The 17800-nt window shown below is 36.3% G+C and overlaps 1 protein-coding gene across 10 annotated transcripts in view; it reads left to right on the top strand.

Annotated features, from left to right (window-relative positions):
• ZMAT1 (zinc finger matrin-type 1) overlaps positions 1-14309 on the top strand; it is a 36811-nt gene extending 22502 nt beyond the window's left edge. Inside the window, exons 3-7 of one of the 10 annotated variants that reach the window (XM_064574397.1) lie at positions 157-258; positions 336-510; positions 2260-2517; positions 10292-10391; positions 11763-14309. In XM_064574397.1, coding sequence (XP_064430467.1) covers positions 157-258; positions 336-510; positions 2260-2517; positions 10292-10391; positions 11763-13089 — 1962 coding nt within the window. In that variant the 3' untranslated portion in view covers positions 13090-14309. Of the gene's footprint in view, positions 1-156; positions 259-335; positions 511-2232; positions 2518-3318; positions 5397-7026; positions 7103-10291; positions 10392-11762 lie in introns of those variants that run through there. The other 9 variants (XM_064574396.1, XM_045880790.3, XM_064574401.1 and 6 more) reach the window with 9 other exon arrangements.
• The last annotated feature ends 3491 nt before the right edge of the window (positions 14310-17800 follow it).

Here is a 17800-nt window from a genome sequence, read left to right as displayed (position 1 = left end):
AGTTAGAGATTTGAAAAAGCATGTGAAGCTCTTTCATAAACTTGGTACACACCACATATATTACAACTCACAAGTGCTGTCCTCAACTTCAAAGAGGTGTAAACTCAGAGTGCCTCTGTTGTTGCATAAACAAAATCATATTATATCTTTTTTCAGAGTGAAAAACATGCTCAAAATGTTAGGTTTTATTTTCAAATGCATGGGGAACAAAATGAAGTGCCTGGTAAGAAAATGAAGATGGATGTTAGGAATTTTCAGGTAAGTGGCCTATATTGATGTTGTAATTCTAGACTTTGAGTTATCAAATCATTCTAACAAGATTGTGCTTATTTCAGGTCCACAGGAGTGAAGTAGCGGACAGAAACAAATTTTGTGATCTCTGCAACATGATATTTAGCTCCCCAGTTGTTGCTCAGTCTCACTATGTGGGAAAAGTCCATGCTAAAAAACTGAAGCAATTAATGGAGGAGAATGATCAGGTATCTCCATCAGGATTTCAGCCAGAGATGGGTAAGATTACATTCACCTCTTTAGCTTCAATACAGGGTCTCCTTACCATTTTTTGTCCAACTTTGCTATCCATTTTTTTATTGGAGAGACTTTCATTCTGGAGTAATAACTTGATTATTCTTCTTCTGCCCAGTTAATCTCTTTGTGTATCTTTGTCGTTTAATATAGAGATTATAATTGCTAGCTAAATTTTAAGAAATGTTATGACCTTTCCTTTTTAATTTATTAAATACAAATGAAAACAGGTGATTTGCTATGCTGCTATAAAGAAACAACAAAAAGCAGCCTGAGCTCTCCATTTTCTAATCAAATCATAAAATCTTACTTAGCTCCTTCTTCTTTCCCTTGCCATCTATCTCATTTTTTCTTCTTTAGTACTTTCTAGAACATTATCTCACATGTGTGTTCACACCAGTATTTTTACCATAATATAGTTATGGTGTAGCATTTTCTGACTATAACTACAAGCAAAAAAAAATAGTAAGTTACAGAATCTTCTTCTACCCTGATAGTTCATTTCTTTCTTCTAATAAAGTACCACCAACATCATCAATCAGTAATGGGTACTTATTTTATGCTAGATCCCAAAGATACAGAGAACCGTAAAACATTGCCTCTTTCCTCCTTCCAGTGATGTTGAGTCACCAGCACATGAGAAATCTAGCCTGAAGATCTCACTTCTGGCCTAAGATGGCAGAGTACACCCTGGAAAATCAAACTTGTATTTTGAAAAATTTGTGTGCCAGAAGAAAAAACAAGATGATTAATCCTCTGGAATAAATAATTTACCACATTCTCACTAGCTTCAACACTTTAGGAATAAGGCATGACTAGTATGGAAAATTTACCAACATTAATTTCCAATCCATACTGTAGGCCTCATCCAAACTTAAAATATACTATTTTCTTAATAATGATGAGCACTGGGTGTTATACGCCACTAATGAATCATTGAACACTACATCAAAAACTAATGATGTACTATACAGTGGCTAACTGAACATAATAAATAAATAAATAAAAGAATACTATGAATAATAGTACTGTGAACAATAATAAAAAATTAAACCAGAATTATTTTTAAACTTATTCTAGTCTCTCTAATTTTTGTATATTTGTTTTTCTTCCTGTCATCTAAGGAGGGTTAGAATCCATATGCCCTACAATAGAAAGCATCTTGTAAAGTCTTATTTTCAGTCCCCCAAATTCATCAATTTGAGCTCAGGTAGGATACTAAATGTAAGAGCTCTGAAATAACTATAATTGTGGAAACATATAACTTTATAGCCTTAAACAACTGCATAAATTTTATTTTGATACAAACACCACAAATCTGGACTGGATAGACTTACTGGGGTACTCAAGAAAGACACCAGCTTAGAAGTTGGTACCATCTGTTTTACCCTCACTGATTTTAAGAACCATCCTAAGCTCTCGTGCTTTCATCGATTTTTCCAGTGAATATAATTAGCCAATGCCTGATGCTGAATATTCTTCCCTGTACCTTTGTTGAAGAAACTTGGTGACAGACTTGTATTCAAATTTCTATTCTCACAGAAGGAAATTCTTTTTAACCTGAGTACCTTTATCCAACAGCCCTGTGTGGAAAAAAGTCCAAAGATAGCAGTTTTCAAAGAATTCTGAATTCCCCTAGTACTTTGTAATGAATGCAGCTCTAATAGCTGAATATATGTTGATCACTTCTCATTACAACTATTTCAGCAGATGTGCCTCTTACTACTTCTGCAGAATCAACTTTTCTGAAGCCCCTTGCCGTCAAGCCTCCTCCAGGTGGGATTAAAGACAAGACTATGCCTTCCTCTTCCAGCAGTGCTTTGGATTTGAATAATCCAAACAAGTATTGCAAGCTCTGTCCTGCTTCCTTTAATAGTCCATTAATGGCCCAACAGCATTATGTTGGGAAAAAACACAAAAGAAATGAAGCTAGGAAGAAGTTTGTAGACAACATAAGAGAGAAACCTCTTCCAGCAAAATCAGATGCAAATGGTAAACAGTAAAAATATCCCAAAATTCTTTCATAGGAAGTTGATATTTTATAAAACATACTGGTTTATGTATATATCAATTTGCTGTAGTTTGATAGCAGTAATGGGATTATACAATTTTAGATGAGTAAGGACTTCAGAGTCCATCTAGTTCTGTCTGTTGGTTTTCTAGAAAATGAGATTCAGAAAGTTTAGATGACCTTTATGAATTATAAAATCAAATATAGGTATTCCCGTGGTTCCATGTTATATCATAGGTACATAAGGAAGTATTTTTAACTAGTGTCATGTGGTTACATTATTCAGTCACTAAGTATGGCTTAAGTGTCTCTAAGGTGCTAGGCTAGTCATTGTTGGGAATACAAATGAGGATATACCATTTTCCCTGAAGGAGCAAGTGTCTAAACTAGTTGGGTTAATAACACTTCATTGCAAGAGGCTACAGACATGAATTTTTATGTACATATTTTTGGTAACTAGAGGAGTGAAACATCATGGTTCAGAAAACCTTCATAGAGGATGTATATGATTTAAATTGGTGGAAGTGGGAAGGAGAGAGAATTAACAAAGGAGCTAGAAAGACTGGCAAGAATTCAGGCACAATAAAGATTCTGATCCTGACTGGAATAATCCACTTGCTCTTCTAACCATTTTTTTTTTCATTTTTCCCCCACAGGCACCTTCTCACTACTAGTGTATTTTATTCCTTTTTCATATTCTCTCTTCTTCCCACTTCTTTTCCTCCACTCACTGTTATTTTTCAATTCTTTTCTTACTAGACCTTTCTGCTTCATGTGAAAATGTTCATTACTCCCACCTTGAAGCCCTCTTCTTTGTCATATGTAACTCCTTATGCTCTGGTTCTTCTTCTGTGTTTCTGTTTCTTTTCTGTTTTCTTTGGGGGCTCTTTTTTAATTCATTACCTAAATGTAGGTGTTCCTGTGGCTCCATTCTTGGCCTTACTCTACAAACATGATCTAAGCTGTTCCCCGGATTTCATCTCTTACCTGTATGCTTATAACCTTTCTGTCAAGCTTTGGACTCATATCCAACTGGCAGCTACTGCTTTACCTGGATACCTCATATCCATTTCAATTCCACTCAGTTATTCAGAGTAGAAACCTGTAGTTAACTGTGAATCCCCCAACACTACCTTCTTCACTTTTTATATCTAATGAAACACCAAGCCATGACTGTTTTACCTGGTCCCTTATCTGCAGCTCTACTCTTCCCATACTAGGTCAGGCCCTCAACATCTTTCCTAGAGCTTTGGTACTCAAAGTGTGGTTTGTGGCCAGCATCATCAGCATCATTTGGAGCTTGTTAGAAAAAAAGAATCTCAAGCCTCACTGCAGACCTGCTGGAACGGAAACTGCATTTTGACAAGATCCCTAGGGATTTGTACTCACATTAAATTTTGAGAAGCATTGTTCTAGAATATTGCCACAGCCTCCTAACTACTATCCCTGCCATCAGTTTTGTCTCTCCAAATCTACCCTCAATTTAACCACTAGAGTGTTTCACCTAAAGTGCACATCCTTCCAGGTCATTCCCTACTTTAAAATCCTCACTTGTTTCTCCTTTTTCTGAGGATAAAAATCTAAGCTTCATAGCTCTTTACCATCATTCCCTGCCTATGTTCTCCAGGCTTATCCCCTCTTACTTCCTGCCATGATCTGTATAGGTCAGAACCTGCAAACTGCTTATGGTTTCCAGAAACCATTACCCTATTTCTTGTCTCTCTGCCCTTTTTCATGCTGCCATTTTGGAACATCTCCATGTTCCTCTTCTTTATCTAATTCCTAACTCATTCTTTAACATACTACTTCCGGGAAGCCTTTTCACTCCCTTCAAGACTTATCTTCTGTGTTTCCTTAGCCTGCATGTCTAATTTTCTCTCTGTGCGTCTTTATCTCCCACTAGAATGTATAAGATCTTTGAGGGAAGGGATTTCACCTAACTCATCTGTATTTCCGGTGCTAGAGATAGAAACTGGCACAGAGTAGGCCTACCTCAATAGCGATTAGTTTAATATAGAATCAGTGAACTGCTAATCTTGATATATTGAGTGCTAACCCTGCATTGGTACTATTTAAGTTTCCTAATTAATGTGATTCAACATATCTCAAAAAGTTACATAGAGATCTGTGTTTTTATCTAGGAATTTGAAGAATGTTGATTTAGGCAAGTGTAGAAATAAAAGTGGTAGGGCTTCTGAAAGTAGTAGATGTTTGGAGAAATGACAAACTTTAACTTGTTAGGATATTTTTCCTATTGCTGGGGTGAGGATATCTGAAATAAGTACCTTCTAGTTTAATGGACAGCATTAGGTAAAATTGGAACTGAGTCAACTATGAGAAGTGTACATACTCTGGTCACTTCTAAAGGGAGAGTCATGTTAGCATTCTGAAGTTTCAAGGTTATTAGAATAAGAGAAGGAGAATTTTGGTGAAATTTTCATCTGGCCAGGGAGGGAGTGCTGACCATTAGCATAATAGAGCTCAAAGAACAAATTTTCAGCCCTGCTTTTAACTGTCCCATTTTAAGAACAGTAAACATTTGAGGATTAAAAAATAGCTGGAGAATTTAAATTAGCTAATGAGAATTTCAAAGAACAGAACAGCAGAAGCCCATATTATAAGCGAGCAAGTGGTAAGACAGAAACCATTTGATACATGACACCTTAACTATTTCATTCATCACCCCATTTTCTCCCTTCTTTCTGTCTCTGCCTTTTTTCCATCTGTTTTGTTTATATATGTTCCTACTATACCTAATCTCTCTTTCTTCATCATTCTCACTGCTTTCTTCATGTCCCTCATCCGGGCCAGATCTTATTAGCACAGGAATGGCTACCATAACGATATGGAACTAAAGTATGTATGTATTTTTTTATTTATTGTATTTGTTTTGTTTATCTTACTAATTTCTAGCCTCATTATTGCACTTAGATATTTCACCTTCACCTGTGACTCAACATACCTAAAATTGAATTAATAATCTTCTCTAAAACCAACTTGAATTTCCCAAGATTCCTGTCTTTGCCAATTGTACCATTTATTAGTCACCTACATTTGAATCTTTGAGGGCATCTTCAACTACTCAATTTTCCTATATCCTGTCCATCAGCAAGTCTTATCAAGTCTTATTAGAACTATTTTTCCTTTCCATTACATTTCCACTACCATCATTTCACACTTCAATGTTGTAACAACCTTCTGGAAGGCTTTACATATACCTCATTGTTATTCTCTCACTCCTTAGTAGCAAGATTTCAACCCTGAATAAATTCCACAGTCCACCTTTTCTACTTTTACATTCAGGATACTGGGTGACGCTATGGAAAATTATGTAAAGCTAGAGATTGGGTACCTCAACAGAGTCTTGGGATCCAATCTCTGTGGACTTGTAGTCCTATTTAATCCTTTACCTTTTCCTTCACTTTCCTCTCAGCCGTGATTTTAAAACCCACACCACTCTCCAGGACTCTCTTCCACTCTTCTACACTTCCCTTCTCACACCCTTCAGGTAAACTTATCTCCCACATTCAATCAGTTACCAAGTTTTTCCAGTTTTTATTTTTTTTTTAGTTTTGCCAGTTTTAATGGTATATTTCACCAGTCTCCTTGCTCTTCTCTATCCCTACTGTGTTCTAGCTCATGCCCTCCTTATCTCTTGCCTCATCTAGTTATTTACATACATGTGGTCTCCTTACTTTGAGGCTTGTTGCTCTCAAATTTATCCTCCATATTGCAGCTAGAGGAGAGACTTCTCTCAAACACACAGCTGACCATGTCACTTACTACTTAAAACAGTTCAAGGTTTCCCAATACACAGGATAAAAAGTCTAGGCTCTGTAGCATAACCTATACATCTCTGATCTGACATCTTTTTGCTTCTTCCATCTTGTCCTGTTATATTTTATTCCACAACAATTCCAAATTTTAAGAAGTTCTTATAAACACTTCTATGCTTCTATCATGCTAGTCCCTCTCCGTACAGTACTCTTCTCAACTCTTTTCGTCAAGTTAACTGTTGTTCATCCTTCCAAGTTGAAGGCATCATCTCTTCCAGTAGCCTTCTTCAGACCCCCATACTCTGCTTCTTTGAGCTTCCATACCCCTTAAGCACACCTCTTACCTTTTACCAAATGAGATTGAAATTCTTTGTTTATATATGTTTCTCACTTGGATTTGTGAGCAACCTGCCCATTTTATTCATCTTGTAACCCTAGAATCTAGCATAATGCTAGATTAGCTAACGCTAAGGTGCTTAGCGTTTGTTGAACAGATTATTTGAAGTCAACACATCATGCTCATTTCTGTCTCTCCCATATCTGATACTGTTTTCATCCCCTGGAATGCCCTTATCTGCCTTCCTTACAATTCAAATCCTTCTTGTTCTCCAAGATCCATCATAACTTCCCTCACTGCTCTAGCTGCTGGTATTCTCCCCCTCCTCTGATTCCTCATAGACTTCACTTTTTCGTTGACAATTGCATTAATTTTAGCCCCTTAACTGAATTAGCCTCCTTGAGACAAGGGATTATATTTTATTCTGCAATATCCATCTCAGCACTTTATATGGTAATAAGTACATAGTTTTTCTCAGTATTTGCTAATTGTTTATTGAGAGGCGGTGTCATGTAGAAGAATAAACATAGATTGGGAGATATGTTTCAAGTCACTTACCCGGTTGTACCTCAGATTCCTCAGGTGTAAAGTAAAAATAAGGCTACTTCACAGTATTGTCAAAGGATGAAATGAAGCAGTACAGTATCCATCACAGAATAGGTCCTTAACAAATGTTACTTTTTTTAAAATGTTTTTTTTTCTCCTGTCGTAACTTAAAAACAGGTAAATTAGACTTTTTCTACTTTACTTCATAAAGTAAATCCCACATTAAGTTGCATTTTTGCTTATATGTAGCTCTCAATTGATTATTTTCCATTTAAGCTATTAGACCGGTGGTTCTCACCTTGACTACATGTTAGAAACATACAGGGAGCTTTTAAAAATCTCAATGCTCAGGCCATTCCTCAAATCAATTAAATTAGAATCCATAGGACCTACACATTAGTGTTTTGTTTTCTCTTTTTTAACTCCCCAATTGATTAGGATATAGAGCTAAGATTGAGGACCACAACGTTAGACTATAAAGACATGTACTTCCCCAATCTGTGCTTTGAAAACAAAGATCTTAGTCTGGGGAGTTATAAGATAGAGCTGTGATTAGGAGAAAAATGGGCACCACAAGTGTTAGGTTATAGAAGATTCTGAAAGCTATGAGATGCAAAGAAGCTTGAGTTTCTGGATGAAGTGTAAGAAGCATAGTGGATTAAAGAGATTTAGAGTATACTTATCTTGGTGAGCACTAAATAATGTATAAAATTGTTGAATCATTATATTGTACACCTGGAACTAATGTAACACTATTAATTATATTTCAATTAAAAAAGGAAAAGAAAAAGAAACATAGTGGAGGCAGGTTACAGAAGGATTAGACCAGGAATTCTGAACTTGGAGCCAATATCTTCACAGAAATTGTTTACACCATTTTTATATATTATTTTCTGAGATGTCTATATCTAGAAAAAGATAAAGAATATCAGGGTATGAAAAAGACAAGGGCTAAGGTAATAGTAATCAGACCAGAGTTCCAGAACTGCCTCTGGACCTTTTATATGTGACCTGCAGCTTCTCTAAACCCCTATATTACCTATATTACAATCTTCCAATATAACTTGTAAAGAAACAAAGGAGGAACTGGGGAGAATATTATGTATACTATATACTTTATAAGCACTAAACAAATATGTAAAACCCCTGAAATATAATCTGAGTTTATAATCATAATGAAGATCATTGGCTTGATATTAGGGCAGTGGTGCTCAACAATGGCTGTATAAAAAAAAAAAAATCATCTAAAAACGCTCTCAAAAAGTAAGAAAGCCTGGTTCAATTCCTAGAGATTCTGATTTAAATGGGCTGACGTGGACCTGTAACATGAATATTTTTAAAGTTTTCCACATGGTTCTAATGTGTAGCTAGCATTGAGAACCACTAACCTAGAGGAAACCAGGTGTCCTGCTTATCTTGCATAACTTGGGTGCTCTCAAAATGTATGGTGTTGGCCAAGCAAATCTGAGTTTTAATTTGCGCACTTGTTAGATAATGATATTAATTTTTTGAAAAGGTTTGTTGTGAGCATGCATAGTCCTGGATTTAGTCCTTAGCTTTGCAGGAAGTCCAGAATCTTCACAGTAGATCAGCCTCAAATCAGGGACTGACCAGACCACAAACAAACTTGGCAAACACTTATAAATAATCAAGGAACTAGAAAGGTATTCCCTTAGTGTATTTCCCACATGTTCTCTAAGAATAATTACCTGTGGTATTGTTAAAATACAAATTCCCTCTCCTAGAGACAGCGGATCATGTTCTCCAAGGGAGGAGCTTGGGGATCTATATTTAAGTAATGCTCCAAGTAACTCTTATCAGAGAAGTCTGGAAACATTGTAATTTAAGTTAATACATTGTCATTCTGATATTGATTTATGGTAGGAGAAGATATATATATTTTCAGTTCTCAGGGTTTTTAAAACTTGGATCTATCATCCAGGGTATCCCTTTTTTGGGATCAAAGAATATGGGAAACCAAATTATAATCAGAAAGTGACTTGATGAGCATGAAATCAGAGCACTGGGAGAGAGGATAGTTATGAGGAATCATTCATTCAGTCTTTGGCATAACCTGCTGAGCTCTCCTGGGCCCACTAGAGTATCTGTCAATAGTAAGCAGAGGCCTCATGTTCTTCCAAGTTAGCATCTTTCTTTCCCCTTGACAATATTCTCTTGTTTCTATGAATAATCTTTGCTTGGACAAGACCCATACACTTGATAATGATTAATTTAGCATCCTTTGAATGATTAAGGTGCTGTTTGATTCAAAAGATGACCTCGCTTGACCCTAAAATTACTGCAGCCACCAATTTATTGCCCCTTCTTTAGGGTGGGGTTTTTTATATTTGGCTTATGAAATTTATTAATTTGCTACTTCTGACCAAAGAGAAAATGGAAGAATAATGAGGTTAAGAAAATAAAGATTAATTTATCCCCTGCTTTCAATTCTACCTAAGAAGCAGAATAGAGAGGTAGCTGGTATGCCTATTCTATAGTTCTTGACTCTTTTGAAGTGGTAACTAGTAGTTTTTAGAATTTTGCTTTCAGCTTTTATCCTGAGAGTGGGGCTCACTGAACCTCTCTCCTTTCTAAAATCTGTCTGTGGAAATTACTTTTGGTAAACTAATGCACTACAGTGATTTCAGGTAAGAGAGTAAAAATTTGCTTTTGTTTGATCTTTTGGGAACTTTCAGGTTTTTACTGGGTGGAAAGAGAATTAGGAGCAAGCAAAAAGGTTGGTTAAGGGATTAAGAGGCAATCGTTGGTTGGATGTACTAAATTTGAAGTGCCTGCTACACTTTCATGTAGAAACAATAGGCAGGCAGATAGCAGTTTCTTAGGAAAGGCCAAGCCTAGAGAAGCAGTGTGGTGTAGTGTAAAGAATTCTGGGCTCTAAATTAAGAAGTATGGGCGCTGAGAGGTTATCTCTATTACTAACTGGCTCTTTGACTTTGACCAAATCATTTGACCTCTCTGGGCCTTATCTTTAAATTGGGAAATTTCAGTAGATGATCTCAGTAAATTCCTGTCCAGCTTTGTGATTCTAAGTGTGTCCGTATTGACCTCCTTAACTTGGACTCTCTATTTTTTCAGCATTTACTATGAGAACCTACGTTTGCCATATTTGTAATATCACCTTTACATCTTTAGAAATGTTCCGATCCCATATGCAAGGAAGTGAACACCAAATTAAGTAAGTATATTTTTTTACCAAAATCCTCCTGTGACACCAAAGAGCAGGGCTTCTGTCAAATACCCTTGCATGTACTTTACAAACTTTCTAGGCATTCATTTCCCTATGAGTTGATACTGCTATAGGTGATGGTATTTGTAGGTGATGGTATTTGAATCCCCTAGGGACTTTTCTAGCCATGATAGTATACTGGCAGAGCTGGCTAATTGGCACCCCTCCTGACCAGACAGCATTATCCTTCTCTGGGGAGATGCTAAAGGATCATTCTCATTGAGCCATACAAACTCAATTAAGTCCTGGAAGGTTCTTAGTTCCAGGAGATAAAGTGATCTGGTCATCATCCTTCCAGCGAGGTACAGTAGTTAAGAAAAAAGGTCTTGCTGTTGGACAGACCTGGATTGGAATATCAGATCTGTCTTTCTAATAAGTGTATAACTTTGGACAGCTCCAATATGAAGTTGTTATAATGAAATATTAAAAATTTGTGTAAGGTGCCTGGCCTGGCATATAATAGGAGCTCGATAAATATTCCATTCTATCTTATTGTTTTAAGGAGGAGAGGATTAAGTGGACAATTAAGGACTGGATAAGTCAGGTAGCAGGACAGAGGGGCACTTAACTATTGTATTTTTGGTTTGTTGCTTTAAAAATCAAAGCATAGTGTTTCTGTTACATTATTTTATTCTGGTAGAAAATATATCTACTTTGAGTCTGAATACTTAGGAGCTAAATTGATTCACCAAATTAATCTTCAGACTCTTTTTTTTTTAATCTCAGAGTTCCAGAATAAATAGCCATTATATTTATAGATCTATACAAGGAACTAATTAAAACTTTTAAAACAATGTGACATTCAGATCAGACCATCTTTGGGGCATTAAATATTATTGGTCCTTTCCCGCATATCCCAACATGCCTTACATTTTAAGTACTAAGACAGTAGCAGCTATGTCTGCATCTTCCCTTTTTATCTCAGCCCTGAACATTTTTTGTGTGTAAAAAATTGTGAGGTACATGGGAAATATCTGACTATCCCTGCTGCTGCTTTTTGGCATAAAAAGTGATGATTTATAGCTTTTATATTGCAGTAGGTTTTTTAAATTTGTTTGGGCTTTTGTTGTTTTTGTTTTTCCAAGCTAATCTTTTTTTTTTAATTTTTTTATTCTTATATTATCCCCATACATTGCATCATTAGTTTTAGATGTAGTGTTCCATGATTCATTGTTTGTGCATAACACCCAGTGCTCCATGCAGAATGTGCCCTCCTCAATACCCATCACCAGGCTAACCCATCCTAAGCTAATCTTTTTGAAAGCAAAGAAAATATTCAGAATAAAATAACCTAAGAACTTTCTACTGTCTTCTTTGCAGAGAATCCATTGTTATCAACCTAGTGAAGAATTCAAAGAAGACACAAGACTCTTATCAAGATGAATGTGCAGATTACATCAAAGTGCAGAAAGCCAGAGGATCAGAGTCCAAGACTTGTTTCAGAAAGATGGAAGAGGATTCTCTGGAAACCCGTGGGTACAGGGAAGTAGTTGATTCCAGGTCCAGACATAGAATGTTTGAACAAAGACTCCCATGTGAGTCTTTCCGGACATACCCAGGATCATACAATATTTCACAAACAGGAGAAAACCAATTACCTCATTGCTCACCAGCTCATTCAAAGAGGACCTATGACTCTTTCCAAGATGAACTGGAAGATTACATCAAAGTGCAGAAAGCCAGAGGACTAGATCCAAAGATTTGTTTCAGAAAGATAAGAGAGAACTCTATGGAAACCCGTTGGTACAGAGAAGTTGATTCTCGACCCAGACAAAGAATATTTGAGCAAAGATGTTCACTTGAGACTTCCCAGACCTACCAACAACCATATAATATTTCACCAGTGGAAAGCCAATTACATCACCGGTTACCAGCTCATTCAAAGAGGACTTATGATTCTTTCCAAGATGAACTTGAAGATTACATCAAAGTGCAGAAAGCCAGAGGACTAGAGCCAAAGACTTGTTTTAGAAAGATTAATGATAGCTCTACGGAAACCCATAAGTACAAAGAAATGGTTGATTCCAGACCCAAACATAGAATATTTGAGCAAAAACTCCCATTTGAGACTTCCCAGACCTATACAGGATCATACAGTATTTCACAAGCAGTAGAAAACCAGTTACCTCATTGCTTACCAACTAATGACAGCAAACAGAGACTAGACTCCATGACCTCTTGTCAACCCATCAGAGACTATTTCCCAGAAAAACCAGTACCCCTGAGCCTTAGTCAGCAAGAAAATAACTCTGGCCCATACAGTGTAGAATCTGAAGTTTACAAGCACCTCTCCTCAGAAAACAGTACCAGTGACCATCAAGCAGATCATAAACGGAAACATCAGAAAAGAAGAAGACACCTGGAGGAAAGTGAAGAAAGGCCAGAGAAAGAAGAGCAGTCCAAGCATAAAAGGAAAAAGAGTTATGAGGATACTGATCTAGATAAGGACAAGAGCATCCGACAAAGGAAAAGAGAGGGAGATAAAGTCAGTGTCAGTTCAGGAAAGCTTAAACATCGAAAAAAGAAAAAAAGCCATGGTGTACCCACTGAGAAAGAAGAACGTAAGCACAAGAAAGAGAAAAAGAAATCTGTTGAAGAAAAGACAGAAGAGGAAATGCTTTGGGATGAATCTATTCTTGGATTTTGAGCTTTTAGTTTTGTTTACCCAAGGATGAATTGAAGAAATCAGTTAAGAACATGGATTTAGACAAACAGAACATCTAGTGAAGAAAAGGAGCAGTGATACAGTCAATGTCAGTTCAGGAAAGCTTAGTTTTTGTGTGTATAAATTGAAATTGAATTGAAAGAAGAAACAAACAAGCTTAGACCTACCCTCTGAGAAAGAATGTAAGAAAAACATAAAAACACAACAAGAACATAAGAGAAAAGGAAACCTGTTGAAGAAAAGATGAGAGTCAATGTTTTGGGAGGAATCTGTTCTAGGAATTTGAACATTTCATTTTGTTTACCTAAGGATGAATTGAAGAAATCAGTTTAGAAAATGGATTTAGACAAAAACCAAAAACATCCAATGAAGAAGAGAAGAGGTGAATATGGTTATTGTCAATTCAGGAAAGCTTAGTTTTTTGGGGGGGTATAAAAATTGAAAATGAATTGAAAGAAGAAACAAGCATAAACCTAGCCTCTGAGAAAGAAGAACATAAGAACACAAGAATAGAAAAGAAAAGTAAACCTGTTGAAGAAAGATAATGCTTTGGGATGAGTCTACTCTTGGATTTTGAACTTTTTAGTTTTGTTCCCTTACGGTTGAATTGAAGAAATAAGTTGAAGAGTTTGGTTTCATGAAATTGTTGTTATTTGAATTTTCCTAAGTGAACAGTTAACTTTAACCTCTAACAAAAGCCAAGTGAAGTAAAAGTATTCAATATGCCTTTTCCTTAAGTTACTTTTCTTCATTTTCTTAAAAAAAAAGAAAAAGTACGTTTCTTACATATAATGTAATTTTGCTTAATGAGGTTGTCTCTACTTCTATTCCTCAAATTGCTGTGGTGGTGAATTATTTACCCATGGGAGATAATTTATTTTAAATGAGAGAATTACCAGGCATTAGAGAATCCATTCCTTGTTTGGGTTTGTGATAGTGTTGGTATTTTATTATTGTTGTTGTGTGTTTGTTTCTTGGTTTTCTCCCAAGAAAAATGTATGAAGCGATTTAGACTGATTTTTTTGTTTGTTAAATCTAATTTGCAGTGTATTTTTATATTTTCTAGTTCTGAAAGTGAAAATGAAACAGTCTATAATAAATTTAGATGATATATAGTTTTAAAAAGCTCTCAAAATGTACTGATACAAAATCAGTCTATATTCTGGAAATGTTTATATTATATTAAAGTGTTTTAATTTCTATACATTGTTTTGTGTAACCAATCATTTCCCAGCCAAAGATGATTTTATTTTGGGAATGAGAGGGGAAACAATTATACAGTTTGCACCTCTTGGGAGATCATAATGTAAGGTTGTAATAATTTCATTTATTTCACATCTTGCTTAGTAGAAGAAGCAGACTTGAGTTCACTTTTAAGTTAAAAAAATTGACCAACTAAATAACTTGAAACTGGAGAAGGAAGAATTTTCTAAGTGGGAGAGGGCTGTGAGAGTACATTACCTTTATTTTTTTTATAATAAAAAATTCTTTTGAGTTTTTATTTTTTTTTCCATGCAGAACGTGCCCTCTTTAATACCCATCACCAGGCCAACCCATCTTCCCACCTCCCTCCTCTCTAGAACCCTCAGTTTGTTTTTCAGAGTCCATCATCTCTCATGGTTCGTCTCCCCCTCCGATTTCCCCCCCTTCATTCTTCCCCTCCTGCTATCTTTTCTTTTTTTTAACATATTTTGTATTATTTGTTTCAGAGGTACAGATCTGCAATTCAACAGTCCTGCACAATTCACAGCGCTCACCATAGCACATACCCTCCCCAATCTCTGTCACCCAGCCACCCCATCCCTCCCACCCTCCACCACTCCAGCAACCCTCAGTTTGTTTCCTGAGATTAAGAATTCCTCATATCAGTGAGGTCATATGACACGTCTTTCTCTGATTGACTTATTTCGCTCAGCATAACACCCTCCTGTTCCATCCACGTTGTTGCAAATGGCAAGATTTCATTCCTTTTGATGGCTGCATAATATTCCATTGTGGAATATGGAATATTATATATATATATATATATCACATCTTTATTCATCTGTGGATGGACATCTTGACTCTTTCCACAGTTTGGCTATTGTGGACATTGCTGCTATAAACAGTGGGGTGCACGTACCCCTTCGGATCCCTACATTTGTATCTTTGGGGTAAATACCCAGTAGTGCAATTGCTGGATCGTATGGTAGCTCTATTTTCAACTTTCTGAGGAACCTCCATACTGTTTTCCAGAGTGGCTGCACCAGCCTGCATTCCCAGAGTACATTACCTTTAAATTGTCACATATTGATTATTTTTTTACACTGGTGCTCCCCTTTTTAATGATTAGCACCTCCTGTAAGTATTTGAACATCACCATGGTACCGTAGAAAATCCTGGGAATCCAAATCCCAGGATTCTGGTCTTAGTTGTACCATCAAGTTGCCATGTGACCGTGTGGGAATATTATCAGAATCCAACCTGGAATCATCAGGAATAGGAAAAATAGGCTATAGTATTCCCTTGATGTGTTAAACTTATCAAAAAGGTAAATAAATTTATGGGGCACCTGGGTAGCTCAGTTGGTTAAGCGTCTGCCTTCGGCTCAGGTCATGATCCCAGGGTCCTGGGATCTAGCCCCGTGTGGGGCTCCCTGCTCCGCGGAGAGCCTGCATCTCCCTCTCCCTCTGCCTGCTGCTCTGCCTACTTGTGCTCTCTCTCTATCTTTCTGTCAAAATCTTTTTTAAAAAGGTAAATAAATTTAGATGGTGATGTATCTGCATGTAGGCAACACATTTAACAGTGGTTTTTCCTTGAGATTTTGTTGAAATGGTAAATAAGAGATGAAGCATAATATGATTGGGTTTATACCGGGTTTAATGAATAGTCTGAAAGGGAGTTACATAGTTCCCAAATTAACTTTTCTTCCACAAGACTGTTAGTATAAGATTATTTGGTACTACAATACTACTTCTCTTCTTTTTAACACATCTGGTATATTGGTGAAAGGAGGGGGAAAAGAACCAGAACAGAGCAAATAGACTGTGAATTACCCACACAAATGGCAAAATCTCTTTTCTGAACTTGGCAAAAAATGCAGCTTTTTTCCACAGAAAGTGCAAGACAAGATTATTGAATTGTAAGCATTTTTAGAATTGATAAATACTTTTGCAGAAGTCCATTTTTTGTTGAAAGGTGGAGGGTAGGAATTCAAAAGTATACATCATCAGAATATTCACTAAGACACCAAATTGTTACGATCTTTTCCAAATAACTTAAATAGATCAATGATTTATTAAAATTAGCAGCACACAATTTCATCAATATTGTGTAAATCATACAAAATTTTAACCTTAAAATCATCTAAATTAGGTGGGGTGGCAAGTTGGGGGAGGGATAAGGGTGTGCTATTGACTACATTCTTGGGGAAGTTACCAGTGACTTGCTCTAAAAAGTGGTTTTGAAAATTTCTATGACAAAAACTTTTGACAAAAAATAAACTTTATGTTAACCCTATCATAAAATTAATTTTCTATTAACCAGAAAGTATTTTCTGGTTGAAGCCGGGGACAAGAACCTGGAGTCTGACTTTGGCACATTTGCCCCGCTCCCAACTTCTGCCTCTGAGCACTAGGAGGTTGCAGTAAAAGTCAAGATATTTAAATATATATGCAAGATTCAAAGTTATCTCTACTTCTGGAGTTGAGGCTGAATCTAGTAAGATGAAATTTAGTAGTATAACCATTAAATCCTGCATTTGGCTATAGAAGACAATACAAAAATATATTTGAGGAGGCATAGTTTTAAGATATTGCATGTGAAAACAGCATTGAGATTTTTATTACACGCTTAGTTTGAAAGACTAATATGCTCATTCAGACATAAGATCACATATGATCTAAGACAAATGGTATTCAGACAAGTAAATTAATAGCACCTAGCTTCATAGATATATACTCAATATATATTGGGTATTATTATGGGGGGGCAAATTTTGGCTGAATTTGGAAAATAATTTTCAACAATTGTAGCTATAGGGAAAAAATGGGATTGACTGCCTTGTCATATGCATGCCTTAAACAAATAATAAGAGCTGACTGTCAGCATTGAGCCAGGAAGGAACCTGAGGGAAAAAATGAAGAGCATAGGTTCTCTTCCACAAACAGCTCACATTCAACAGAGTAAATGGACCAATAAATAGGAAATTGCAATATAAATTTGATAAAGGCTACAATAGGAGTGCTGAAGGTGCTGTGGATAGAAGGGTAACAAGCTTAATGGAATGGGAAGTGGGCATTCAGGAAAGGCTTCCCAAAGGAAGTGACATCTAAGCAGACCTTTTCCTCTCAAAGACATTTCTTTGATACACCCACTTGGCTATCTAATAGGTACCTCAAACAATATAGCTAGCTACATAGAGTGCCTGCTTCTGCCATTACCAACCATTTCACCTCCCAGTTTCCCCCATTTCTGTAAAACTGTCCAATTGCTCAAGCCAAAAACCATTTTTGAGAACCTCTTCACTTTACATTAGTCCATAAGCAATTCTCCTTGATAGTATCACCAAGATATCTCTCTTAATGTTCACTTCTCTTCATCCTCACTGCCACCACTATAAACTGAGATACCATTTCTTGATCGAACTAGAAAAATAAATTTGAGAGCAACTGAAACATTCATAGAAGCCATCAGAGGTTCTGAATTACAGTGA

Source organism: Mirounga angustirostris, unplaced genomic scaffold (genome assembly GCF_029215605.1).
Source record: "Mirounga angustirostris isolate CCGP_5_RB_7025 unplaced genomic scaffold, mMirAng1.0.hap1 SCAF_11, whole genome shotgun sequence".
In the NCBI taxonomy this organism is placed as follows: Eukaryota; Metazoa; Chordata; class Mammalia; order Carnivora; family Phocidae; genus Mirounga; species Mirounga angustirostris.
Note: the sequence above shows the minus strand (reverse complement) of the source record. Positions and strands in the feature narration are given on the sequence as shown.